The sequence below is a fragment of the Syzygium oleosum genome, unplaced genomic scaffold (assembly GCF_021117445.2).
Source record: "Syzygium oleosum isolate NSW1041296 unplaced genomic scaffold, Sole_v2.1 Sole_v2.05, whole genome shotgun sequence".
NCBI classification, from domain to species: Eukaryota; Viridiplantae; Streptophyta; class Magnoliopsida; order Myrtales; family Myrtaceae; genus Syzygium; species Syzygium oleosum.
The window spans coordinates 12,847,636-12,874,564 of record NW_026607489.1 but is presented as its reverse complement, the minus strand read 5'-3'; the positions used below and the strand labels follow the sequence as shown (position 1 = coordinate 12,874,564).

Here is a 26,929-nt window from a genome sequence, read left to right as displayed (position 1 = left end):
GTGTCACAAAAAAAAATTCAGGGTAAATTTATCACAAATGATATAATTTAAAATTTTTCGTGTCACAAAAAAAATTCAGAGTAAATTTATCACAAGTGACATAATTTGAGATTTTTTATGGTATTTTCCCTTTTCTTTTTCCTTCTTCGACGAGTGACCGTTTAATAGGGTTTCTGCACAACACAACATTGCCGGTTGCCGTAATACACACACGTGGCTATTGTAGTTTAATGATTAGCAAAAACTAATGTCCCCAACTGCCCCAAAGAGACCTGTGAGTTCCACTCGAAAGTACTCAGATATCTTCTAATTCGACAGGTCTGTACCGCAAAATAGAGGAGGGCAGAGGAAAAACAATCGACTGATGGATTGGCTGATAAATGGAAGTGTACAAGAATCAATGTAGTTTGTTGCCAAGGAGATGGGACGAGTGCCCCCTCGCGCCGTGGATGAATTGGAGAGCCAAAGGTGGACGAGGGAAATGCATTAGCAAGAGCAGGTCAGCGTTTGTATAGCAGCCATTGAATCAGTAATAGGGCCTTCTTCTCTGAGATCGACAATAACCTGTTGGAAGTCCCTCGCAGCCTCAGACTAAAATGTGGCTGTGACAGGCTTGCGACCCCGGTTCTTCTTGATCGAGTGGTTCAATAATTGTCGGTCGTCATTCATCAACTTCCGTGTTGAAAATGAAACTAGGGAATGCTGTAGTAATGTCCCTGAGGATGACCAAACGAATAAATGCAAACTCAATGGAAGCGCAAGAAACAGAAACATGGCAACCACGGTAAGGTTGAAGAAAAATAGGTATCAGTAAGTTGCTAATCCCGTATATAATCAACTCAAGGAAAAACAAAACACTCAAGAGACGTGCTACTTTAAGGTGGTTTACCGCAGATGGTAAAGAGTCATATGTTTCAGAAGCGTTGGGTTCCGAACAACAAAAGCCTTCCACTCTGCTTTATTTATTTTGCCATCCTTGTCTATGTCAGCATCTTCAAATGTCTGCATAGTTCAAAAGGAAAGAAAAAGACGTTCATGGAACCCAATCCGGCACAGGGGATGCTACTATCAATCCTCAACAAAGTTTTCACCTTGTCTATAATAGCTTCAACAGCTTCATTAGACACAGATAAACCTGACTCCAGTAAAGTGGCAACCACCATTTGCTTAACCTGAACATGTGCATGCAATGCATAGCTAACTAGCAGGTCAGTTTGACGCATAAGCAGCCAAGAGATCTTTGAGGTTAAGTATGCAAGTAATTGAGAACAGTATAAAACTCGGTCTCCGAGATAGATAAACCAGCATGAACATCTTCAGACTCAACATATCAATTCAGATACTCACCTCATCCCGTTCAATATAACCAGTCTGACTCAAATCATACAACTTGAATGCAACTGCAAACGCAGGATGGAATGAGTTTTATCAACTTATAGGGAACAAAATGAACAAAGTGCAAGCTGGATACTTACAGTTAATTTTTTCTTCCATAGGGGCACATGGATGGAAGACACAAAGTGTATGAACGAACTCCTCAAACTCTATAACACCATTTTTCTTCTCATCAAAAAGATCAAAAACCTAAATACAGAGGTTATCACGAAATAAACCCAATGAATTACATAATAATAGGAATAAGCCACCAAAAGTTTCTTAATGAGAGCCTTGCTTGCCATTTTAAGGATATTTAAGGATTTAAAGGACTACAAAAGTACAGGAGGGAAGTAAGCAGCAGCTCTTAGCAACTTGTGTTTCATATAGATGAAGTACAATAAAACATAACTTCCTGGGAATGAAGACCACTTCCTTTTGAGCTAATAAATGAAATATATCCAAGAAACACGAGCGCACCAAAGGCAGCTTAGAGTTTACACGACCAAGATGGGCTGCCTTGGCTACATTTACAGGAGGCATAAACAGTGTGAAGAGATACCCAACAGAACAATTTCCTAAATTAGCTAACTCATGAACTACGAATTTAGTGAAACGACAAATGAAGGATGCCACGGCAGTTGAAATCTACTGAGCCGAAGCGTCACCAATATAGGAATACATGCTGGCCATTCACGGCACTAACCATTAAGCAGACAAATTTCTCTAACTTTTCTTTTATGACCAGAAAAAGTGTGACAATTCAGGAAAAAAAAAGTACCATTTAAGAGTTTCTCTTACAGAAATAATGATAAAAATAAAAAAGATTTTCATCGCGCATAATCCCTGCCCCTTCCCTCTGTCAAAACAGATACTGTTTATTTAGCTTTTTCACGGCAATTTGCTCATGAGTTTTCATTTTGCCCTCTATTTCTGAAAGAACTCTTCAAGTTGACCCGAGTAATATTTCAATGATGACACCCTGATCTGGCTCAGTCAAACAAATCAATCCAATGGATACTACGAATCCGATTGAGTGAAAATCGACCCGATTGACAAAAAAACAGAATGGGAATTACCCTGTCCAGAAAAAGATTCTTGCCCACTGCTTTTCTAAACAGCGCCAGCTGCAGTTCTTCCTGTAAAACAGTCGAGGGAATTACTCTTAAAATGCAGCACTATAGATGAGTAGATCGAACTCCAAGTTACAATTAGTCAACTTACACGATGCAACTAATGCTTGTCAGAACATTGAGTCCATTTTAACTGATATTGGCGATTACATTTACTCGGATGTTTTACTGACGTAAACTCAAACATCTTTGCACTTGCTCCTGGCATACCATAAACTACTCTCTCTTTGATTAAGCAATTCTCTTCGTAAAATTCCGTAAGCAATTTGATAAGTAGCAACAAGTTATAGGCCTAAGTTTATCAATCTCCGTGAACTGATTGTGCTTCTACTTCCATCTATTCATCCAATCCACAGCTTACACGATCGTAACTCGTCATACGGCCCTGACAAGGAAAGCTTAGTAAATGCTACATCACCTTGTGGATCAGGCCGTCGTCAATAATCGAGCTACTCAACTCCTTATACAGCTCGAGCAGCGCTTCGATCTCATTGACAGAAACTGCAGGAGGAAAAAAAAACAACAGCAGAATGATGCTCGATCAGCTCAACGTCGTCACGCAACGACAATACAGGGAGGGATGATGAGAGAGAGAGAGAGAGAGAGAGAGAGAGAGAGAGACATGGCGTGTTCTTAGCGATGCGGGAGAGATCGTCGAGACTGTAGGAGTGCCTCCGAGGACGGTCGGAGTCGAAGCAGCGCGAGATGTTCACGACCACGGCCTCGAGCAAGCCGAGGAGCGGTATCGCCAACGCGCACAGCCGCTCGCCGATCGTCAGAGAGCTCAGCCCCTGGTCGGAACGCACACAGAAACACGTCATCAAAATCGAAACACAACAGGATTAGAAAAGAGGAAAAAAGAAACCACGCGGAAGAAGCGAAACGAGGAAGGAAGTAGGCGAACTCGGTATCATCTCGTTCGAGAAAGAGTGAGGGAGTCGTACCAGAGCGCAGTTCCAGGAAGCCATGGCCGCCTAGATCGCGGAGGCCGCCGCGGATGGGCGACGGCGAGCTGCTCCGCAACCGCTCGGCTCCGGCCCATGCGGTTGCCGCAGCCGCGGCGGCGACTGGGGAGCGGAGCAGACGGAGGAGAGAGCCCCCACAGGCGCAAGGTGGTCGCCGAAGTTCCTCGTCTCTCCAATAAATTATCAGACAGCCTCTCTTCTTAACCAACCGCCGTACGTATCCACGACACGAATTGCGAGATAAATTTCAACGCTTATTTATCACGATCCAATTACTTCGAAATTCAACAAGAAGGATTTACAGCATTTAGCGCTCATGAAATATCAAGCGCGCTCTCGCTTTCAATTAATGAGGTATAACGTAATCAAGTCATAATACCTTAAAAGAGTACGATCAAATCATAAAATTAGCCACGAAAGTATAATTACGTTACGAAACTTTTAAAAAATTATAATCAAGTCCCAAAACTCGTCATGAAAGTGCAATTTAATTTTAAAATTTTCATAAAATGCAATTAACGGAATGACTTGAATCAATCAATTTGATAAGTTTTAGAGCTCGATCGCACTTTTCGAAAGTTTCATGACTCGATTGTATTTTCGTGTGGAGTTTTAGGACTTCAAATATATTGATCCTTTTTTGTAACCCGTTCCTTTTTTTCAAATTCTCGGAATTAATACAGGACGAGGATAATACACGAGCATCGTTTTTTCGAAATTGGGGAGACGCGAAAAAAAATGATTGGATTCCTAGTTGAGGCGGAAAAAGGCCGAATACCCAAAAAAAACCCTAAACTTTAGCCTTTGTCCCAATTATATCCCAAACTTTTTTTTGTTCCATAAAAAACCCCAAACTTTTACTTTTGTCCCAAATCTACCCCGTTAACTTTTCGTCCAATTTTTTAATATTATTTTTTATTTTTTCGAATTTTTTTATTTTTTCTTTTCTTTTCTTTTTCCTTTCCTTTTCTTTATTTGTTTCACCTTCCACCTCTGGCCGGTCGCCGATCCGACGACCGGCCAGAGGCGGGGGCCGGCGAGGTCGGCCCCAGCCAATGGCGAGGCTCGGCCCCGCCGGCGTTGGGCGAGGCCGACCTCGCCAATAGCCGACGGGCCGAGCCCTCGCTAGGCTGTGCGAGGACAAGTCGGCTGAGGCTCGGCCACGCCGGCCACGGCAAGGCTCGGCCTCGCCCAACAATGGCGAGGTCGGCCGAGGCTGAACCTCGCCGTTGCTGGGCGAGGCCGACCTCGCCAGTTGCCGGCGGGGCCGAGCCCTCGCCAGACGTTCCTCAAAATAAAAAAGTTTGAGGGTTTTTTAGAGAATTGGGCCGGCGGAAAAATGACTACCTTGCTCTGCCAGCAACCAAGGGTGGGGGCCACACGACCCGTCGCATCGACCGGCAAAATTGGAAGATCGGGGTCCGCCGCGACCACGACACCGCACGGAACTTTTATCGAATTAGATTATTATCTGCATGGCCATCGCCGCGATTAAAAATGAGGAGAAAAAAATAGAAGATGAAAATGAAAACGTCGACGTCCCTCGAGTATATTTGTTTGGGGGTGGTCGCCACGCTTTGGGGATAATTATTGACAAGCAAACAAAAGAAAAGGGCAGGGATCTAAAAAAAAAAATTATTAATTATTAAAGATGACGTGGCGATTGGGATGAGGCTGCTTTTCCACGTTTTAAAGATTTTTGTAGCTCCCTACCCTAGATAGAATATAATAATTATGGTTCCGTTTTCGTTTTGCCGACCAAAGGAGATACGGGGGGGGCCAGGCCCAGGGGGAATGGATTGGGACGAGTTTCGCTGTCGATGTCCACCGGGGGGTTGCGTGTTGTTGAAAAGAGGAGCTTGAGAACAAATGATTCACGTTTGTTTTGAAACAAATAAATCATGATCAATTGATCATAGCTTACCGCGTGCGCCAAAAAATGATCAATTTTTAAGTATTATCGATATATGATGGGCTTAATTAATAAGAACAGAGTTTGATAATTTATTAGCAGAGTTATCGATAAATTGTAGAATCGATGACCTGATGAATTAATAGCTCAAATGAAACAACAAAAAGTGGAATCGACAATCTCGAATGCAACCGTTAAGGAAATATCCATCAACGTAGTGAAATAAAGCAACCGTCAAAGTAGTGGAATCGAAAAAACTATCAAGATAGTGGAATCGATGAAACTATCAAGATAGAGAAGTCGATTTAACCGTTCGGTAACCTTTTGATAGACTCTGTCTGTAACCTCCATTAGTAACCATCGATTGTAGACTTTAAATAGCCACATTGTACTCTTCAGAGACCCTCGCACAAAACAAACAAATCTTGTTATTTATCAATTCTTGTTTCGTAACCATAGCTATAATTTTCAGATATCTCGTCACCGATTAAATTCCGGTTTATATTTTCTAGTTACCTTGTTTTCGATTAAATTCTGGTGTTATGTTTTGCTATTGTCTTACTTTGTTGCCAATTGAATTCCACCAGATTATTGTGTACTTTAATGTCGATTAAATCCTGTTGAAGTATGTCGATCAGTTTTCTTATGTAGTTGTGATATTTCCTATATGGAATCGCCATATAGCATGTCTTCTCTTGATAAAACTGAAAAATGATGAAAGGTATTTCATCGGCGAGGCATATTCCGCCAAAACATCATTTTAGCATTCCTAGTGGGATTAGCGTGGTCGATACGAGGAAGTACAATTATTAGAACAAGGAGCTATCCAAAGCCTAATAACGCTGCGGGTTACAACCCAGTGAAAAGGTCATCTAGTTCGAGACCTTAGCCGCTCCTAAAGTGGAAGAGACAAGCCAAGGTGAGAATGTCAACATCCCGAGACACCTTACTAAAGAGGAAGCGATGGAGTTAGCACCGAATCCTGCTGGTGCTCACCACGAAGTGGCTTTTCGAGGAACGGCAAAATGAGATGGAAAATCACATTATGAGACATCTCTCTCATGTGATCAAGCAAATGGTAATTACGTGATCCACGACGCAATCTTAAGCCCCCGGACATTCAATCAATCCATAATGATCCAACATAACACGGCAGCTTCCGGGTATGTTCCCAACTCTTAGTCAGTTGAATGGTGAAAATAATTTTGGCCAAGCAATCCTACCAACAGTGAGGATTTTACAAAAGCCTAAAAATCCTATCAACCTTGAAACTAGGGAGCAAGAAGCCACGATTAAGTGACTGAACTCGTATTACAACAATTAACTGCCAACAGAGGAAAGCCAGTATATAGGAAGCTACATCCTGACTGGGTTGACACTATACCTTACCCAAGAGAATTCAAAATTCATGACTTCGCTGTTTTCGCTAGCGAAGATGACTAATCGGCCGCAATTATTGCCCAATGTGGAAAGGCACAAACAAATGGATTCACGAGACATAGGTTGTCCCCCTCGTCTTTATCAAAAAATTGCCTTTACTTTATATACAAGTTTTTTACCTAATTCAATCCATACTTAAAACTGTTTGGGAAAGACAATTACATTATCAATTTTATAGAACCATAACTGAGGTATTGATTGTTCATTTTGCCAAAATTTATCAATACAATAATGAGTCGGTCAATTAATTTGTTGCTCGATTCAAGAGGGCTGAAAATATATGCCTTACTTCACTCTTAGGAAAATAATTCACAATTTTGGCATTTAATGGATGAATTTCAATTTTAGAGAAAAATTTGAAGGCCAAAATTTTGTTGATTTATACCAATTGGCAATAAGAGTGTCTAAGTATGAGCAATTACTTAAGGACAAAGATAGAGGGCCACGTGAAGACTTTACAAAAAAACATGCCTATCGTGAAAAAATATGATTCAAATGATGAATCCAACCAAGGTAAATTCAGCAAGGAAAAATCAAATTTGCTGAGGCACCTGATGACTCTTCATTATCTAATTTAAAAGAACTGAATGATCAATGAATCATTCAATTTTTTAAAAGGGCATTTGTTTACACAAAAAAAAATGACCAACTTTTTGCTTATTATCGATGTGTAATAAACTTAGGCAATGAGAGCAGAGTTTAGTCGTTTATGAACAAAATTATCAACAGCTTGATGAATTAACAGCATAAAGGAATCGACAAAAAGTGGAGTTGACAATCTCGGATGCAAGCATCAAAGAAGTAACCGTTAACGTAGTGCAATAAAGCAACCATCAAGATAGTAAAGTCAAAGAAATGGTCAAGATAGTGGAGTTAATGAAACTATCAAGGTAGTGAAGTCAATATAACCGTCGATGTAACTATTTGTTAACTGTTTGTAACCATTGATTGTAGACTTTAAATAGTCACATCGTATTTTTCGGAGACCCCCGCACAAAACAAACAAATCTTGTTTTCTTTCAATTATCCTTCAATTTATATATAGTAGTCATAGCTGTAGTTTCTAAATATCTCGTCGTCGAATAAATTCCAACATATATCTTAACTGTAGTTTCCACATACCTCATTGATTAAATTCCCACGTTGTATCTCATTGTTCTTGTTTTGTCGTAGATTAAATTCCAACAAAGTATTGTGTACTTTAACGTAGATTAAATTCTGTTGAAATATATCTATCGGTTTCCTTGTGTACCTATGATATATCCTGTCTGAAATTGCCACGGAACCTATCTTCTCTTAATAAAATCGAAAAACGACTTTTGGTGAAAGGTGTTTCATCATCTAGGCAAATTTTCGCGAAACACTTATATCGCTTGAAATAATTAGTCGAAAGTGAATATTTCATCATTGATAATAATTTATGTGTAAATATTTTCGTGGATGATGAAACTATTATTCGTTCATTCATTTTTATAAACGATACGAATACCTTTTTAAGGAGAATTGTTTTTCAAACCATTCATTATTCGTGAAATAAATGAAGCCGCACAGATTTATATTTCATTTTTCACTTTGTGCGGGAACTCGGAATCACGCCAGCAGTCTATGCCTCCTTCCTACCTGACTCGGAAACAGTACACCGGCCAAACCATTCATTATTCCTACCTGACTCAGAATTGTTTTTCAAACCATTCATTATTCGCGAAATAAATGAAGCCGCACAAATTTATATTTCATTTTTCACTTTGTGCGGGAACTTGGAATCACGCCAGCAGTCTATGCCTCCTTCCTACCTGACTCAGAAACAGTACACCGGCCAAGACGAGCAAGGCCAACTTATTGATCTAACGAGTTCAACTTCCCTGCCCCACAGCAAAATTTGTAAATTTTCATTGAAAATGAAACTTTTAAGAGGGATTCAACTTATTGAGATTGAAGCCTATTGAACTGGTTGAGCTCCGACCAAAAAAAAAAAAAAACTAGTTGAGCATTGCGAATTACTTGCCGAAATTTGCATTTTGATCTTTGGTTTCTTTAGGAGCAGTTTTCCTAAAAGTTAATTAATTTTTAAACTCGATTGTCGCGGTGTTCATCCCAAAAAAACAATATGATGAAGTCATTAGACAAATTGTGATTTCAAACTAACTTCACATTTCAAATGACATAATGTCTGTTCTTGTGCTATGTGGTCTAAAATGCCAAGACAGCAAAATATCCGAAGTAGCAGAAGGGAACGGCCCAAATTGGAAGCCTTTTGCAGAAATGGGTCACTGTCCAATAGCCCAACAAAATAGAGATTGCAAGTTCTCTGTCATGGAAATCCAAATCACGCAACCATTTCAATTTCAAAATTCTCGTACGAGTTCTACAAATCACAAAACAAAAATGAAGTAGAAAGAATGTGTTTTGCAAAAGAAATGTGAATTGCGCAAGTCTTTTTCTATTTTGGGTGTATATAGTTACATGAGTGACCTTATATTTTTTAAATGAGTAGAAATATGTTAATGAAATGGGCCTTAAGTTCGGATTTCGGGCTACCCGCAAGATAAATACCGAATTCGTCCCGTGCCCATCCCGCGGCCCCATTCGAACCGCAACCTCCCAACCCACTATTATCCCTATGTGGTACTTTTGCTTGATGACTTGTCAAGCCCAAAAAGTTGACTTAATCGGGGGAAGATCAACGCGCTTAATCATGCATTAGCATTCCAATTCTCTCAAATCGTGTGATCAAATTCGCCCTGCCCATCTCTACAATCGTCGAATGGGACAGATCGAGGGAAGTGCTTTGCACAAAAACAAAATATCTATACAATGATATATATATAGCCGCACGGGCACATATAGCAAATTTCGAATGCGAAAAGGGTATTAACGAGCAAAAATAATGTAAATCCACTCGTGCCGAGATTCAATGCTTGCTAAGCTAGCTCGAAACGGGAGTGGTTCGACAAGATAGAAAGCATACCGTTTTAAGGTATGAAATGAGAGGGAAAATTACAAGAACGTAGAGCCAACGAAGGGAGAGAGACTGGAGGCTGGACTCCATCGATCCTCCACTCCAATCTCTTAAGACATATCCATTGAAAAAACCATCCATGCCCAATCTCGCTCGCAAGCAGTTAGTGCCTACAATCCAAGCACTAATCTACCAAAAGCAAGATGATCTTTCGCGGGTCTTGTCGAAGGGGGGGGAAAAAAGCAGCAGCAGCAGCATCACCCACGACCATTATTGGAAATTATCACTTCCATGTGTCTTCCAAGGGCCAAGGGACAAGCAGATGCGTGCGTAATTTCAGCAACTCACCACATGTAATGATGGGCAAAAGGGCGGACTTCGATGGGGGCATTTCACCTCTCGTTGCTTTTCTCGACCAAAAGCAAAGGAGAGCACGATCATCGATCCTACCTCTCAATCTCAATCCCTTGGGGATCCCCCACACCCCGACTTTGTACTTTGAGGGGTAAAGGCGCTCCCCCTTTTTTGAGCTTTCTTCCCATCATTGATGTCAAACATATCTCTCTCTCTCTCTCTCTCTCTCTACATGGGCATGTCTAAACTAGATCTTGTTTCCCAATTTTCATAAAATGCTATGCTTAGAACTCGATCTTGAAAGTGTGATGGAGGCAGTCGAATTTTTCTCGAAATGCCCGGCGATGATGCAATTAGCATTGATGTATCTATAGGAAAGGGTCAAATATGAAATGAGAAGTCGTAGTATTCGCACGATGAAATTATTGGGTGATTTGCAATAGCATGATAGCGCGGCTTGGCTCCGGAAGGCTGGTCCCGAGACAACTTTATTGGTCACTGTCGTTTATTTTTCTTTCCACGTAAATTGGGGCACAAGCATAGGGGCCCCGACTATTATAAAGTTCATTTGAACACTCCACAAGCTCTACGAATCGATTAAGTTCAGATCTTAGGCTTATGCACATGGCCCCGACTCTAAATAATTCATATGTAGTTCGTAGGGTTAGCAACAGATGACCTCCGATTCATGACTTGGAAATCTCCCAGCATTTCGACCGACATTACCAACTCAAGGATGAAAATCATTCGCCCTGTCAATGCATGCCGTTGGACAATTTCTCCAAAAGAACAGACTTCCTGTGTCGATCACGATACATTTCATGTTTCCATTTTCGTACTTACAAGTACGAGGAAAAATTCCGATACTCTCCCAAATGAATATCTAGGAAGTTCTGAATTCTATCAAGGATATGCAAGCGAGCCCTAAAACTCCAATACGGTATCATCAAGTCCTCAAAATTCATTCCAATTACTACAATCGAGAATTTCCGTTAACCCCGGCCTAGGTCCATGCAGGGATTTCCCTCAAAAGCGTATCCCATATCTTTCCCCAAGTTTTAAAATGGGGGAAGAATAGAGATGGGGGGGGTGTACTTGGACCCCATGCACCTCACCCCCACCTTATAAACCCCCAATCCCTCTCCAGCCTCCGCTCCCCCATTGACCACCTCCCACGCTCTTACCCCCATCCCCAATATCCCCGCCTCCTTCTTCAACCTCCGATCAATCGCCGGCGATCGCGAAAAAACCCTAGCCCGACCCCCCCCCCCCCCACCCACCCCCCAAAATGACCACGTACGGCACCATCCCGACCTCCTCCGCCTCCTCGCCGCCGGCGAACCTCGAGTACATCTCCCGCGCGAAGGAGCGGATCAAGTCCGGCCTCGCCGAGCGCCGCCCGTGGAAGCTCATGCTCAACGTCCGCGCCCTCCGGCTCCCCACCGGCTTCCCCGACGCCCTCTCCCGGGTGCGGACCAACCTCTCCTTCTTCCGCACCAACTACGCCATGGTCTTCCTCCTCATCCTCTTCCTCAGCCTGCTGTGGCACCCGATCTCGCTCATCGTCTTCGTCGTCATGATGGCCGCGTGGCTCTTCCTCTACTTCCTCCGGGACGAGCCCCTCGCGGTGTTCGGCCGCACGATCGACGACCGGGTCGTCCTGGCCGTGATGTCGGTGCTGACGCTGGTGTTCCTGCTGCTGACGCACGCGACGGTGAACATCCTGGTGGCGGTCCTCATCGGGGCCGTCGTGGTGGTGCTGCACGCGGCCATGAGGAGGACGGACGACCTGTCGGCGGAGGGCGGGGAAGCCGCGGGGACGCGTGGGTTGATGACGAGCGTCGGATCTCCGTCGTCGTCGTGACCCCTTTGGGCGACTGTTAAGGCGTGACCTGATTTTTTCGGTTTTTTTTTTTGCCCCTTTTTCTTTTATTTATTTATTTTACCTCGATTCGCCTCTTTTATTTGTATCTTACCTTTTTTAATTTTCCAATTGGAGTGGCTTCGTGTTTGTATAACAGGGGTTCCACTAGAGAAAGGTGTTTCGTGTCCTTCGAATTCGTGGGAAGTTTTGGGAGTGGGAATGACCAAAATGTTGGCATTTCAGAATTTGCGAATTGGTTTTAGCCACTTCGTTCGCACACGCCTCAATAAATTAGATTGCATTTCCAGGAACAAGGCGGCCCCGATTTCGCGATCTGCAATTTATTGGGAGGGAGGGAGGGAAGGAGGGGGTGACGGAGCCCCACATCCTGAAATGCAATGCCATCGTGCACGATCAAGAGACACGTGGACGCAAAACGTCCACCAACTTAACCTACTAAGCAATCTAATCGGTGCCAATACACGAATCGATTTCTCTCTATGTTTGTGTTGAACTTGACTTGATGGATTCGTCGTTGTCGAGCGGGGCAATCGAAAGAGGTGAGTTGTTGAGCATCGAGCTACATAAATTGATGGACCATATGAAACATTATTGGGCGGCAATAATAATTCAATCGTCTTCTGTTGCCGCCTGCGTCGTTGAAGATTTGGAGCTCCTTTACGGGGCCCGACACCTAGAATTCTTCCGAAAATATATGAATATTAACTCGCGGAGAAGTATAGAAATTCTTCCTTTCGTTTTATCTCTTTCACTCTCGATTGATCGAGACGGATCGGTGGGAAGAGCCGCGGAAGTTGAACTTGTATTGAGGCTCCGTCTGTTTTATGGAAAAATGAATGATTTAGAAAATATTCTCCCGGAAATGATTGCTTGAAATAATTAGTTGACGAAAAAAGTTTTCATCATTAACAACGATTTATATCTAAACATTTTCGTCTCGTTCATTTATTTTTGTAAGCGATATAAGCGATCATTTTTAGGGAAATGTTTTCCAAAAAATTCATTTTTCACGAAACAAACGGAACCTGAATTTTTATTTTTTTTAAATTTTCTAAATTTCGTTTATGTTTTTCCTTTGCTTTTTTTTTTTTCATTGCGCCGGAGAGGGTCATCGACTACCCTCACCAGTCACGAAGGCCCTCAATCTAGGCAAAGGGCCTTCGCGGCCCCACTGACCGCGGGAGAGGCCTCGCCAACACGAGCGAGGCCCCTGCCGGTCTCTAGCGAGGCCTTCATGGCCTATGAGGGTCGCCGGCACAATGATAAAAAAAAAGAGGAAAAGAAAATTAAAAATTTTCGAAATTACAAAAATTATCTATAGCTGTGCCACGTACATAGGATAGTCAGCTTCCACTTTAGCAATTTCAGATTAAATTTGATCGGAAGGATTCGATTGGTAAATTGTCAAAATATTTAGGACTAAATTAGTCAAATTGAAAGATTTAATATTGAATTGTCATAAATGAACGTTTAAAATATGAAATTTATTTCATATAAAACAATTCAGAATTGAGAGAATGCATAGGTGTTTACATGAATATATAGTTAAATATACAAAAATAATTCTGCTTTAGTTGAGAATAAACAAAGAAAAATTGCATATTGGATGAGCAAAGCCCCCGAATGACACCTTTGGACTAATTGGACATGACAGCATAAATTCCTGAGCTCTTGCTTCACCGGAACCTCGCGACTCTTTCCTCCACCGCCACCGCCACCGCCACCGCCGACGGTGTTCCTCGGCCGCGCGATCTCATCACCAGAATAATGTCGCACCAGCCCTACGATCCCTACTACCTGGCGGTCGCGCCTCCGATGCCCGACTACGGCGCGGGCTTCGCCGGCGGCGAAAAGGGGCTGATCAACACGCTCTTCGTCTCCGGACTCCCCGACGACGTGAAGGCCCGCGAGATTCACAACCTCTTCCGCCGTCGCCCTGGGTTCGACTCCTGCCAGCTCAAGTACACCGGCCGCGGTAATCAGGTCGATTTGACTGTCCATTCAATTCTCGAGGAAAAATCGCATTCCTTCATTTTCTGGTGACCTTTCGGGAACAAGGGATGGCGAAGATGTCTTCAAATGGATGTTTTGTTAATGGGTATTCTTCGTCTCTTGAGATGATTTTGTGTGATTGTCCTCTCGTATGAGGATGGATAGATAAAATGCACTCTACGTGTTTGTGTAAATTCAGCTTCTAGTTCACAATCAGCGTCCTCTAATTTGATTTGAGGGTGGCGGGTTTGGTCATTTTTATTTGCTTGAGTTGATTTTGTACTGTTTTGTTTCGTAAAACCGGGTTAAGGAGAAGAATGTACTCTATTGGAGTAATTTGCCATTTCTATACTGTAGCTAATTTTTGTTCTTTCCATGCAGGTGGTTGCTTTTGCTACATTTTTCAACCATCAATCAGCAATAGCAGCATTGCATGCCTTAAATGTGAGTGCCATTTTCATTTGTTGGGTATTTTTGTACTTGCCAACTTCCAATGGATGGTATTTTTTGCCGACTTCACGTTAAGATAATGCAATTCCCAATTACCACTTGCCTTTTGTTAGTACGTAGGAGTGATGATTAACTTGTATCGGATTGCCTTGCTGAAAACTGTTGTCAGTTTTGTTGTCTGTTTAGCAATCGGATTGTTTTATTCCTTGTGTTCATACTGCAATTCATCTGGATGATGCATATAGGGCGTCAAATTCGATCCGCAAACTGGATCCACTTTGCATATAGAGCTAGCCAGATCAAATTCAAGGCGCAAACGTAAACCAGGTGAGCTTTTGTGTGTCAAACAATGTTTCTTGAGTATGGTTTGCTGTTTTTGCTACTTTTCATTGTGATATTCCTTTCTTCATCAGAGGGTCATCTATCGTTTTGTTATTTCTTTTCGTCGGCACAGGTAGTGGACCTTATGTTGTTATAGATAACAGAAGTAACGAGGCATCAAATGCACAAGAACCTTCAAGTAATGATGATGGTAAATGCCCCTTTAGTTTCTCATTACCATGTCTCTTTTGCATTAGGTTGTCTTTGTTGTCCTTAACATGTAACTTCGTGTCCTAATGGGAGGTGGAGGTTCTGCTGCTGGAGCTTGATTCTATTGCTCATAAGATTATCCTGTATATGCTTGTTCATTCAGGAGACTCTGAATCAGAGGATCCATCTGAGGATGATAATCGTGAATCTGGCAACGAAGATGATTCAGAGACTGCAAAAAGGTTGGAAGTGTTCAAGCATTGCAGTGTTTGCGTTTAACATGTTTATCTTTTGATATTTAGTCAAGGATCTGGCCAGTGCCAGACATGTTCATTTTGTTGCGTTGTGTATCTCCGTTGTTAAGTCCGGCTTTGTTTCTGGTGACGTACAGTGGTGAGACAACAGGTGCTGATGGCACTGCAGAAGCCGAGAATGTAAGTGAAAGCATCTGTCTAATCATGCGCGTTCTCTGTCCAATGTGGCGACTCTCTTTTTCCTCTGTTGAATGCTCCGTTGTTCTCTGGATGTAAATATGAAATATGGGACTCTTTTTATGCCGATGACTTTGTTCACGAAACTAAATTTCCCTGATCCTTTTCTTTCGGCTTCAAGAAAGTTGTTTGCTTAAATCAAGTCAAGGTATGGAAGTTTATCTCTTTTAATGTGGCGGTATCAATTGTTCAGCAATCAAATACTAGAGTATAATTGTTCAGTGATCAAATATTAGAGCTATCGTATTCATAGCAATTCGTTACGATTTGAGTCGCAAATTTCCAGTTCACCATCGAGCATTTAATCTCAGCTGTGTGGTCTTCAATTCTGGTTCTTTTAGATAAGCTCAATTAGATGATCTGGCTCATCTAGATCTCATTCTTTTGCTAGCCATGCTTTTTCCTTGATATTTGTGAATTTGACCGAGCTCCCCGGTTTGTGCATCATGGCAGTCAGAGAAGCCTGTGGATGGGAATGTCAACCAGTGTTCGACTCTGTTTATTGCGAACCTTGGTCCAAATTGCACGGAGGAAGAACTAACACAGGCGCTCTCTCAGTAAGTTATTGCATCCCCTCTCGATTGATTTTAGCTTTTGGATTATATGATATCTGCAGTTCTCTGGATAGTTGCAGCATCTATGTCGTTGTTTTTGTCATAAACCCATTTCTTTGGTGTCAGATATGCTGGATTCAAGATGGTTAAACTACGTGGCCGAAGCGGAATGCCAGTTGCATTTGCTGATTTTGAGGTACCATGTATAGAATCCTTCTTGAGTGATAACCACGCGATCAGAAGCATGCTTTTCCATGGCATAGACATATAGCTAGAAATCACGAGCTTATGAGGCAATTCTATTGCTCTATCCCTTCACTTCCCTCGGTCATGTAGAACAACTAAATATTCAGCACCTAAGAACGGAGGATTAATTTCAGATCTCACACTGCTCTTCATATTACTGGCAGGAAATCGAGCAAGCTAGCAAGGCCATGGAGGGGCTTCAGGGTAGCCAGTTAGCATCATCAGACCGTGGTGGCATGAACATAGAGTAATTCAGCTTCACATTCTTGCTCGATTGTCCTGTTCACTCATTGTGCATTTCCCAGTTGCATTGTGACTGAACCATGGCTTATGAATTTCTTTTTCTAGATATGCGAGGTCCAAAATGAGGAAGCATTAGAAAATCAGGGAAGAGGAGGACAAAGCTTTTCGATTCTTCAAATTTTCAGCCAAATGATGCATGAAGTGCAATTAGAAAAATTGCTCTGATTTTCTGTTCTTTTTTTTTTATTTTTTATTTATGGCTGTATTATCTTTCGGCGTTTCCAGTATGATAGAATCATTTTCTGTTTATTCCTCCTTCAGTCAACACTTAAGTCCCATAACCATTTTGTTATTTCTTCCCATCGTTTTTGTTTGGTAAAATATGCTTTTCTCCATCTTATCACTAAAAAGGGGCGAAGGTGATGCTTATTGGAGCTGGCATTCTGATTGTGCTCACAAACATCTTTCTATCTCATGAAAATGTTGGAAAGACGTGAAAACGGTAGAACTTGTAAGGCTGTTCTTTATTGCATGTAAGTCTGAATCATTTTGTCATACGAGACTCTACGAGAAGAGGAATGGCGATGATACTGCGGAACGGCGATTTCATGAGGGTCAGGATCCGGACTTTTTAGTGTTCTTGCTCGTGGATAATACGATCGCCCTATTGAAGAAGAATCAGTGCAGCTTCCTCCTATGTGCATCCATCAAATGGCAACCTAACACCATGTTCATGGGTCACAATATCTAATCCCACCTCTCCCATCTAGTCAGAGTCTAACAATGAAACTAATCCATTAGGTGCTACATTTGTTTTGCAATTTGCTTGGAGTTGGCATCAAAAACAGAAAACCAAAACGAAACGAAACAAAAAGAGGGGGATAATAAAACGGAGAGAAATTGAATGAAATCCAATCTTCTGTCAGGCAAAAACACATGGCGGAACATTCAACAAGGAGGGCCTGCCACCCAGCACCCACCGCCCCCCAAGTTGAACAGAGCGATGGCAAAGACGAAATCAAATAAATAGGGCTCACTGGCAGCATTTTCAATTTCCTGGGACAGTGCCTACATTTAATATGGTCAGAGAGGCCTGCATGTGCCAAACAACTTGTTGGCTCCTCCTGCCAGACTAAAAAAACCGAATAGAAAAACAAGATCATTTGGGCGAAGTGGCGGCATAAGATGGTTCATGCAATAATGCCTGCATGTCCTGTTTGCGTCGTGAAACTCGGCCTTTGCTTTTGTCGTTGTCGGGACAAGGACTCGCAATAAATGCCCCGTGCACGTCCCGGTTCTGGTTTTGAAACTCACTGGTTTTTTTGTCATTGTTGGGGAGCACCTCTCTTGCCTGAAGTTGAATCTCAGTGTGTCCCCCATTTTTAAATGTTTGAATTTTTCTTGGACTTCTAAGCCAATCCAAGAAGCACTCAATGATGTCAGATTTGCAGTTTTCCTTCTTGTGATTCTTGAGGTAAGACAAAATTCATATACGTAGCAACAGAACACTGATCAGCCCTCAGTGGCCAACACAGAGCCAGGGCAGGAGGGAGATGCATTCTTGATTTTACCTTTGAACTAGAAAATATGATATACTTCAAACATTCACATCTTAGCATTCACTATTCAAAGAATTACACTAGCATGCTGATTCCCTACTCTCCTTAGCACTATACACAACCAAAATTTTAGACGGCTTCGACAGAGAAATTGTAAGAGTTGACGGGAAAAAATTATGCAAAATGGCATATAACTCTACCATATAAAAACTGGATGAGCCCCTCCTCACATCTCATCTTCACATGATATCCTCCTGGCCATCTCCTGCTCCTTGATGGAAAGCCTTTGTGTTTTGCGGCACAGCTTCCCGCTAAATGCTTCGGCTGCCTCGTTCAGTAAGGAACCGCTGTGATAATGCTGAGGCTGCTGCTCCGTCCAAATTCGTCCGCTCCGGCTTCCCGCATCAGACCCCGGAGTCGACATGTAATTGGTGTCGACAAGCATGTCACCTTCGAGAATGCGCAGCACCTTCTCCCATAAAAAGACGTAAAACAATTAGTTCGAATGACAACTATCCATACTAATTCAACCATTGCACCTTCATACTTATAATGCCGAAATCCCTCTCAAAATTTGAAGATTCCATAGAATTAAGGTAACTTCCGTGACAAATTCACAATTACTTAATTTTAATTATCTTCAGACATCCATATTAATTCCACTCAAGGTCTGAATGCTGTAGGCTTGTTTTCTGTCCACCTTTTCTGATGGATTTCCTCACCTGTGACATGCGAGGCCTGGAATGTGAATCACGCCGTATACATAGGGATGCAGCATGAAGCATGCAGCAAACCTCGTGCTCGGAATAGTGATCTCCCAATCGTGGATCTATCAGCTGATCAATTGCATATTCTTCCAACAGTGGACGAGCCTGGCGAATACTAACAATGTAAGTTACGAGCAGAACATGGAAATTTACCGATGAAGAGAACACAATATCCCGTATCTTGATAAGATTGCATCAGATTTGTTTCAAAGACACCAGAAATCTAACATCACTATTTTTCAGAGTCATACCCACTCAGTTAAAAACTGCTGACCCTTGGGCCGATCAACGTCCACAGCTTTTCTCCCAGTAACAAGCTCCACCAACACCACCCCAAATGAATATACATCAGCTTTCTCTGTGATTTGTCCACTTTGAGCATATTCAGGAGCTAGATATCTATAGATAAAAGTAGGTGAATGAATATTCCAATCTCACAGATGTCTAGAAAATGAAGCAACTGTTAATATCAAATACGCACCCAAAAGTACCAATTACTCTTGTTTCAACACCAGTGCGTCCATCAGGCTGCCACCGAGCGAGGCCAAAGTCCCCTACCTTGTGAAAGAAGCAATCGGTTAAGGATTAACACACCACATCCTCAAAGTATAAGTACTATATCTAGAAATTAAGAGCTAGAACATCCTCTGGAAGATCACAAAAGGAAAGGCCCATAGCTTCAATGAGAAGGGTGAAAGCATCAATAAATCCAAAGTAAAAGATCATGACTGTACCAAGGGTTCGAAGTCATGAGTTATGAGGATGTTATTTGGACGCATATCACGATGGACAATACAACCCACTCTGCACTCTTCATGAAGATATCGCAGACCTCGAGCAGCCCCGACAGCAATCTTTTGTCGTGCCGACCATTCTAATGGCTCTTGATGACGTCCTGAAACAGCAAAATCGTTGACTAGTTACATAGACACATCGAGAATATCAACCTCGACAGTTCATTATTCCAGTCAACAAACAGGTGGACAAGGGGTTAATGCCAATGTAATACTTGGAAAGCTAAGAAAGAACAGCTTCCATTACGACATTCCTTTTGGCCATCCACTGCTATTGTAAAGAGAATTACCGTAGAGATGTGAATCCAGGGAACCATTGCAAATGTACTCGTACACCAGTAATCTTCTTTTGTCCTCTATACAGAACCCAATCAGCATGACAACGTTTCGGTGCTGAGCACAGCTCAGGACTTCAACCTCTGAGCAGAATTCGTGATCACCCTGAGAACTAGCCAATTTGTGTTGCTTGACAGCAACTATCTGACCATCTGGAAGTACCCCTCTATGAACAGATCCAAAACCACCTTCAGCCAAGAAATTAGCCTGTGAAAAACCGCCAGTTGCAAGCTCTAGCTCAGCATAGCTGAACCATCTTGGTGGTTTTCCAAAAACAGGAGATTTATTTTGACATATTGAGCACAAAGGTGGGGGGCCACTGGGCATATTTCTGGACAGTGAGATTGCTTCTCTCAAATTTCCACCTATGTCCATATCATCCCTGTAGTCCGGCAATTGAATCAGATCATCTTCATTGCTTCTAGCGAACTTACTTGGCATATCCTTGGCAATTAATGCTTGCACTGTGTCATTAGCTCTCTGAAAGCTTTGTCCAAAATGAACGGAATCGTTACAATTAGAACCAAGCAATTTCGCCATCCATGGTTGAAACCTCAAGCTCGTTGAACCTAGAGATAAATTTTCACTGTCTGAGTCTGAGCTACTACATTCATCGACATCCCTAATTTCCTTCACTACACTAGGCACATTCTTTTTTATGCCTGCATTCACCTCTGAAATGAAAAAGGGTGAAGCTCCGGGGTCAGAGCTCGACATTGACGAAGTTCCAGCTTCAGTAGAAGTGAATGGTGTCCCTAACTCTGGACTACTAGTTGGAGTGACAACTGGACCACGGACAGAATTCGGGGCTTCATGCTGAATTTTGTGATGTTTATCAGATGCTTCATCCAGCTCAGATGGTGGCGGATGAGCTTCGGTCTCCTTCTTGGGCGATCCCGTCAAATTCAAGCGAAGAACCTTCGCCTGAGACCGTTTCATTACAACAATGTTGCATTGTAGCTCTTCCATGCATCGTTTTTCCTCAGGTTTTAGCTGTCTGTTAAGAGTAAACAAGAGTCGACCAAACAAAGGTATGTCAGACTTATGGGACCACCTGCATCAGTTATCCTGTATTCAAAATCTCCCAACTTTTCTTTATTTCTTTTAACAGGGAAAATAGATGATTACTTGTCCAATACAACCCAACTTGCATGAGCTTTCTTTGCCTCCGCAGCTACTGCTCCACACGGCGATCCAGAGAGAATTTTTATCTTGACGTTTATCTGTGCAAAAGAGGTGGGCGGCGTTAGGTGATGAAAAGAAAACAGAAAAGCACCATAAACAAGTTTCATCAATCTCGCTGACCTTATTCGGATCATACACATCATGGAGCTGAAGGATCATTTGGGAGCAGGAATCTGTTATATCAATCTTCTGCTCTGCACTCGACCCTAAATGGGACTTCCGATGCCCACTAGCACAGTCCCCTGCAAACCTTGGGAAACCCCATAACTTTCTTCCTGGAAAAATTGTAATGGAATTGCCGTTAGGAAGTATGGTTGTGACAGGATTTGAGTGGAAACATTGAACGCAGTGGTTGAATTCAGTAAGACAGAAATCAGCCGGCAAAAACTATTTGGGGAGAAAATCTCAATCTCTTATCGCTGAAAAATCGGGAGATACATTGTTCCAGGAATTAAAACCAAGTGATACGTTACAATGAAGAAATTCAGACAAGCTGCATCTGTCAACATTCAGTAGCACAAGGTACACTCTCAAATCGTCCTTAGCAGGTAGAAAGTTTTTAGGAGATACAAAAGCGGAGCAAGAAAAAGGTCAAAACAATGTCCTTCAGAGTAATATTTCTGTAGCGGAAGTAGGTCAACAAACTCAGGCAGAAATATGCACCATCCAATTTCATGAACCACGATGAGCCTGAAGAGAAGTTCACATAACACAACCGATGAACGGAAAGGAGGGATGTTTGCATCACCACATAACGGAAACTTACCAGAACTTTGGGAAGAAACCACAACCAGCAGGGTAATGCAATCCCCAGGTTGAACAACATGAGTCAAAGCCCAGACGAGAGCCGTCTTCGGAATCTCCTTCGAGGCCTTAACAGCAACCACCACCTTTTCAGCAACATCCATGTTGCCCTTTTCCAGCTTCCCTCTCTTCTGTTCTCTACTCATTGCCAGATGAAATCTCAGTTCTCTTCTGCCACAGAGTCGCTCACTTCCCAAACCAAATTGCACCTTAATAAGCTCGAGAAACACGCATTATAGGACAAGGGGGAAACTTCCACATTGGGCGCGTCTGATCCAACCTTCTTGTTCGGCAAATCAAGCTTGGAGTGACCAATCAAGCCCTTATCATTATTGCTCTGCCCCCACCACGGCGAGATTCAGAGACATGTACCGCCAACCAACAAACCATTCCACTCAAAACACGGCAGATTCTTGCAATGACAAGACCCTTTTGACCGGTTGACAAGAAATCCTCAGAATCACGGAAAAGCCAAATTGAGGGGCAATAAAAAAAAAACTGAAGTGGAAGAAGAACACTTTTACTCCAGATGGTGAAAATCAAGCACGAATATTCTCAAAGTGGAAACCGATGAGCTGGGAAACACAGAAGTACGGATACCCTTTTCGGTCCTGGTCTTGCCAGAGGAAGGGACGAAATCCTCGAGCTCAAGAAGCACTCATCCGGTGTAAACTTTTCCTTTCGCTGGTACCCAGTTGCGCAGGCGTGAGCTTGAGACCAAAAGCAAAATGACACGCTGCGGAGTTAAAAACTTCACGGAAGACGAAAGGACACCTGCGTCGCTCTGCTTTCAGCCTTCAAATCACTCCATCAGCAGACGACGCGACCCAATACAGAGCAAAAGAAACAGGCGAAAGCGAAACAGCGAGGCATGAGATGAGATCGGATCCAGAAACGATAGAGTCCAAGCACAAGCCCCTCCTCTGCTAAAGTCCGCGCTCAGAGGAAAGCCCCCATCATGTCAAAATCTCCACGCGACGCCAAAGGGGACGATCGAATCACGTACTTGGACGAGAGAGATTGAAGAGCACCCCCCACCCACCTGCAGAGCGAAAGAATCAAAACCAACTCGAAAGAGAAAGCCCGAACGCAGATGAAGCTCGCGACACTTTTATGACGTTTTCGAATGCTCTGCTTTTCGTTTGGCACTCCCCATATCTCGAAGCGCCAAAAACACAGAATCTAATCTGCTCCGCCACTTTAAGGAACTCGAGAGACTTACCAAAGTTGGAATTTTTCTTTCCCTATTTCCGCTTCCGGACCTCAAATTTTCCTCGTCAAACGGAGACAAAACATCGAAGCGCGCAAAGAAGAAGAATGCATCCCATTTACCAGAGATGAGACTATTCAAATCCGAAGCGCCTTTACTGATATCACGTGGAACTCCCCCTTCAGTCCGCCGCTCCAAGCAAAACCAAGCTCAAAACACGGCTAAAGAAATAAAAACGTTCGCTTTCGCCGTTCCTTTTACTTTTCTTGTTCTTGCTTTCTCCGGGTATTATCAACTCCCGGGGAACAGTACTCGCGTTCGATCGGGATCGCACCCAGCAGCGAAACGCCAAATGGGTCACCGCGACGTTACGAAGAAAGGGACTTCGAGATGAGAAAAGGGCAAAAGAAAAGGAAAAGGAAAAGGAAAGGAAAGGAAAGGAAAGGAAGGAGATGAGACTGATGACAGCGAGAGAAGAGCGCGAAAAGTTGAAGCGAAAAACCCTTCCTCTCTCTCTCTCTCTCTCTCTCTCTCTAGAGGGTTTCTTCGCCTCCGTCGTCGTCAATGACCAGAAGACCACCACCACCTCCTCTCCCACACCTCGCAATCGTAATGGCAGTGTGGCTCCAAAACAGGGGCGTCCTGTAGCGAACGCAATCTGTCCGCTTCTGCGCAACGCAACCTCGACGCACAACGAGAGAGAGAGAGAGGGTGATCGATCAATCACCATTCAGCTCCGCTGTCCTCCGTGAAGCAGACGGCGGAGAAGATTGCACGGATTTCAGCGTTAATGGCGCCACATGCAATCCCCCCCACCATCCCCACCCCACATCAACTCAATCAAAACCTGCGAATTTTAAACTATACGTGAAGTGATACGCGCTTCCCTCTCTCTCTCTCTCTCTCTCTCTTCCCTGTACCCTTCCTTCTTTCTTTCTTTATTTCGTCTCGTGACTAAGTAAATAAAAATGCAAACTTTACATTATAAGGGAACCGAATTGACTTGTTCTATATTCAAAGCTCGTGAAATACGTCACTAACCATGTCGATCGATTAACTGAGACGCGAGCCGACACTTTAATAACGTAGCCCGCGTGCGAAATAGCTCGGAATCAGCAATTTCGGACGTCGCATTCGTGCGACGTGCCGTGAACATGAACTCCCCAACCGTGTCACGGGTCTTTTTGCGGGTGTTGTCTTGTAGGGAAAAAGTAATTTTAGTATGGTATCGAGACATTTGAATGTTTATGCGAAAAAAGAAGATTATCACGTACCTCAATTTTCACGGAAACGGAGTATGGACCGAGGGAGAAGAGCGCGGGACCGTGGAGGGCGTCAAAATCAGCTGTTTCTTTCTTGCGGGACGGGCGGGTCTCTTGCCGGGTCCGGATTGCTGCCGGGATGGCTCGTCGCCGCTGATTTTCCCGGGCCCCGGAAATGCTCCCTCGGGTCGGGTGTAGATTTCGAGAGCGGCCGTCGAGGTGTGGGACGAGACGAGACGAGATGATTATGGTGCGGGTCGGAATTTATTTAGTTTTATATAGTCGCTGAAAACGAGGGAGAGTTAGAGTGTGGGAGAAGCATATGTTTTTGGATATTTGAATCGGGTCATGGCGCTAACTTTAGGGGAAAAAGTCAGGGTTTGGCTTTTGCCTAGGATTATTTTAGTAGCCCTTTTTTACGGAACAAGACAAAGCATGGAGATTGGAATTTTGTTTTGCAAACTTCGATGTTCATGCATCGAGATGATTGTCTAGACATTTTAGATTGGCAGCTGTTTGTAATTTTATAACGCGATTCGAAGCTCGTTTAAAAGATGGATTGTCATCGGACGCGTTATCGTTATACGGGCGTTTCTGCACGTGTATCTGTCGGGCGGACGACATGGGCGATATATAAAAATGATTATATAATATGATTTTATCTACGTTTCGTCGACTACCCGGCGGTGGAAATGCGAATTATTTCTTACGGACTCGTGAAGATCTTCTCAACTGGGAGAGATTTCTCTTTAATTTGTTTTTTTTCGTTATTTATCTAATAATTCAGGACATTAGACTCGTAGGCTTGGCTACCTAATGACCCATAAAATAAGTTTTGACTAACTTATGGCTATCTTAAGTGCCCCTTGATATTGTTAAATGGTTCTAGTTTCTGTTTTTCTTGGAAATATGTTTAATTTGTAAGGACGATGATTTTGAAACCATGTTTGAGTGTATGGTTTTCAAATTCAAAGAGACGGTTAAATTCCTTTCCGTACGGATGCTATTAGTTCTCGAAATCATTCTCATAAGTCGGTACAAATCAAGATCTGTATGTACGGTCGGTCGTGACCGATATAAACATTCAGAACTTCACGTCGATTATCTTATAGAATGTAATTATTTCGAAATTTTATAATTTGGCCTATGATTCACGAAGTGAAATAGCACCGAGATTGGTATACTGTGAGAATTATGTTCGAAGTCACTTTTATTCCCATAGTCTTAATTCATGGGGAGCTTTGAATTAAGCTTCAAGGAAGAGCACAGTTGGAAATAGATAATAATTTGATATTTTCGAAAATTTTCACTAACCAAATACCTCATACGAAGCAAACCTTCGGGTGCCGAAGTACACCCGACTACCCGAATCCACGTCTATAATTTACTTCGAACTTTTTTTTTTTTGTCTTGCTCGACTCTTTTATGTATATATGTGTGTAATGCTCGCGGGATTGAGCCCTGGATCTAGTACACTTCGACCCCACCCCTTGCCCCCCCGGTTCCTTTACCAGCAGCGCCGCATGCCTATTGGCAATTAACTCCACGCCAGTGGAGTACTCGAGGGGCCGATGTTGATTTTAGCGAATTTGCGATTACAATAAAAATCCAAAGATCTCGGTCACAATGCCCAACAATTATCTTCTATGTACATATGATGTTGATTTTTGTTATAATTCCAAGCGGTTTTAACGAATAACGTCGAAATCCGATGCAGCAGCATCGTACCCCCGCCGAATTCAATGCCCAATGTCTTTGGTCTCGGAGTCTTCAAACGAGTTAAATTAACTTAGCATCATCATCATCGGCACATTTAATTCTTTCTTAGTTTGCATTAGCACCTCAGCTGGCCACGGTAATCCTCGAATTTACAGATTGTTCGTCTCTTTGAATTTTGTTCAATTCGTCCACCTCCAAGAGGGGCTAATAATGGAAATAAAGGAGGGTCATGTTAGCGGGAAAATTGTCCAAAAAGTCTTAAAAGTATTGCGCTTTTGTCAATTCAGTCTTAAAACCTTTTAATTTTGCCAATTGAATCATTAACATTTTCACTTTTTGCCAATTGAGTCAATTTTGTCAATTTTGGCCGGAAATCGCTGATATGAGCACCGGCTATCCTATGTGGTGATATCACCGGAACTTACGTTGACAAATTTTAATAATATTTTGAAATTTTGCGATTTTTTTTTCTCAATTTTTTTTTTCTGCCATTCTTCCGTGATCGACCAAAGGCAAGGCCTCTAGCAAAGCTCACCGATTTCGTTGTCTAACTCGTGGACACCGATTTCGTTGTCTCAAAACTATCGTGCCGTACCGCATCTCGTCGTATCTCACGCACGAAAATGTCGCGCCTCATAGGCATTTCAAAGGCCTTGGATGAACGGCCACGGTTTGTCCTTTTATAATTGAACAACCGCTAATGATCCTCGAAAGTGCGCCCCCTAAGAATTTGCGGCAAGACCCAACCCTTGTCCCAAATCCAA

General features: G+C 42.7%; 4 protein-coding genes across 5 annotated transcripts; 2 read left to right on the top strand and 2 right to left on the bottom strand.

Moving 5' to 3' along the window:
- Positions 1-279: 279 nt before the first annotated feature.
- LOC115667755 (calcineurin B-like protein 10) lies at positions 280-3,626 on the bottom strand. 2 transcript variants are annotated; one of them, XM_030589298.2, is made up of 9 exons: positions 3,452-3,611; positions 3,130-3,298; positions 2,926-3,008; positions 2,454-2,513; positions 1,476-1,584; positions 1,348-1,400; positions 1,092-1,172; positions 890-1,002; positions 280-716 (listed from the first exon to the last, which is right to left on the bottom strand). In XM_030589298.2, the coding sequence occupies exons 1-9, from the start codon at positions 3,473-3,475 to the stop codon at positions 662-664; spliced, it is 747 nt and encodes a 248-aa protein (XP_030445158.1). In that variant the 5' UTR covers positions 3,476-3,611; the 3' UTR covers positions 280-661. The 2 variants fall into 2 exon arrangements, 1 of the variants encoding a protein (XP_030445158.1); XR_004004087.2 differs by lacking the exon at positions 280-716 and having other exon boundaries at positions 932-1,002; positions 1,092-1,197; positions 3,452-3,626.
- A 7,787-nt stretch (positions 3,627-11,413) lies between these two features.
- Positions 11,414-12,195, top strand: LOC115678251 (PRA1 family protein F2-like). Its single transcript, XM_030601588.2, has one exon. It carries the CDS (start codon positions 11,426-11,428, stop codon positions 11,999-12,001), a length of 576 nt encoding a protein of 191 aa, XP_030457448.1. The 5' UTR covers positions 11,414-11,425; the 3' UTR covers positions 12,002-12,195.
- A 1,425-nt stretch (positions 12,196-13,620) lies between these two features.
- LOC115678258 (uncharacterized) lies at positions 13,621-16,924 on the top strand. Its single transcript, XM_030601597.2, has 10 exons — positions 13,621-14,005; positions 14,396-14,458; positions 14,710-14,791; positions 14,919-14,996; positions 15,159-15,237; positions 15,387-15,429; positions 15,940-16,043; positions 16,167-16,236; positions 16,451-16,533; positions 16,635-16,924. The coding sequence occupies exons 1-10, from the start codon at positions 13,790-13,792 to the stop codon at positions 16,663-16,665; spliced, it is 849 nt and encodes a 282-aa protein (XP_030457457.1). The 5' UTR covers positions 13,621-13,789; the 3' UTR covers positions 16,666-16,924.
- Positions 16,925-18,094: 1,170 nt separating this feature from the next.
- Positions 18,095-23,846, bottom strand: LOC115678378 (inactive protein kinase SELMODRAFT_444075). The gene is made up of 10 exons (XM_030601752.2): positions 23,197-23,846; positions 21,937-23,016; positions 21,291-21,445; positions 21,114-21,208; positions 19,940-20,982; positions 19,590-19,750; positions 19,337-19,413; positions 19,107-19,254; positions 18,811-18,960; positions 18,095-18,557 (listed from the first exon to the last, which is right to left on the bottom strand). The coding sequence occupies exons 2-10, from the start codon at positions 22,118-22,120 to the stop codon at positions 18,315-18,317; spliced, it is 2,256 nt and encodes a 751-aa protein (XP_030457612.1). The 5' UTR covers positions 22,121-23,016; positions 23,197-23,846; the 3' UTR covers positions 18,095-18,314.
- Between the last annotated feature and the right edge of the window lie 3,083 nt (positions 23,847-26,929).

Bases quoted from the DNA above. Each gene is read 5' to 3' on its own strand.
- LOC115667755 (XM_030589298.2), bottom strand. From the start codon at position 3,475: ATGGCTTCCTGGAACTGCGCTCTG. The intron at 1,585-2,453 runs GTAATTCCCATT...CTCTGTATTTAG, and splicing joins AGAATCTTTTTCTGGACAGG to GTTTTTGATCTTTTTGATGA. The intron at 1,401-1,475 runs GTAAGTATCCAG...CTGCGTTTGCAG, and splicing joins TATGGAAGAAAAAATTAACT to TTGCATTCAAGTTGTATGAT.
- LOC115678251 (XM_030601588.2), top strand. From the start codon at position 11,426: ATGACCACGTACGGCACCATCCCGACCTCCTCCGCCTCCTCGCCGCCG.
- LOC115678258 (XM_030601597.2), top strand. From the start codon at position 13,790: ATGTCGCACCAGCCCTACGATCCCTACTACCTGGCGGTCGCGCCTCCG. The intron at 15,430-15,939 runs GTAAGTGAAAGC...GCATCATGGCAG, and splicing joins GCACTGCAGAAGCCGAGAAT to TCAGAGAAGCCTGTGGATGG. The intron at 16,237-16,450 runs GTACCATGTATA...TATTACTGGCAG, and splicing joins TTGCATTTGCTGATTTTGAG to GAAATCGAGCAAGCTAGCAA.
- LOC115678378 (XM_030601752.2), bottom strand. From the start codon at position 22,120: ATGAGTAGAGAACAGAAGAGAGGGAAGCTGGAAAAGGGCAACATGGAT. The intron at 19,255-19,336 runs GTGCGTATTTGA...TTTTATCTATAG, and splicing joins AGAGTAATTGGTACTTTTGG to ATATCTAGCTCCTGAATATG. The intron at 18,961-19,106 runs GTATGACTCTGA...AGTATTCGCCAG, and splicing joins AGCAGTTTTTAACTGAGTGG to GCTCGTCCACTGTTGGAAGA.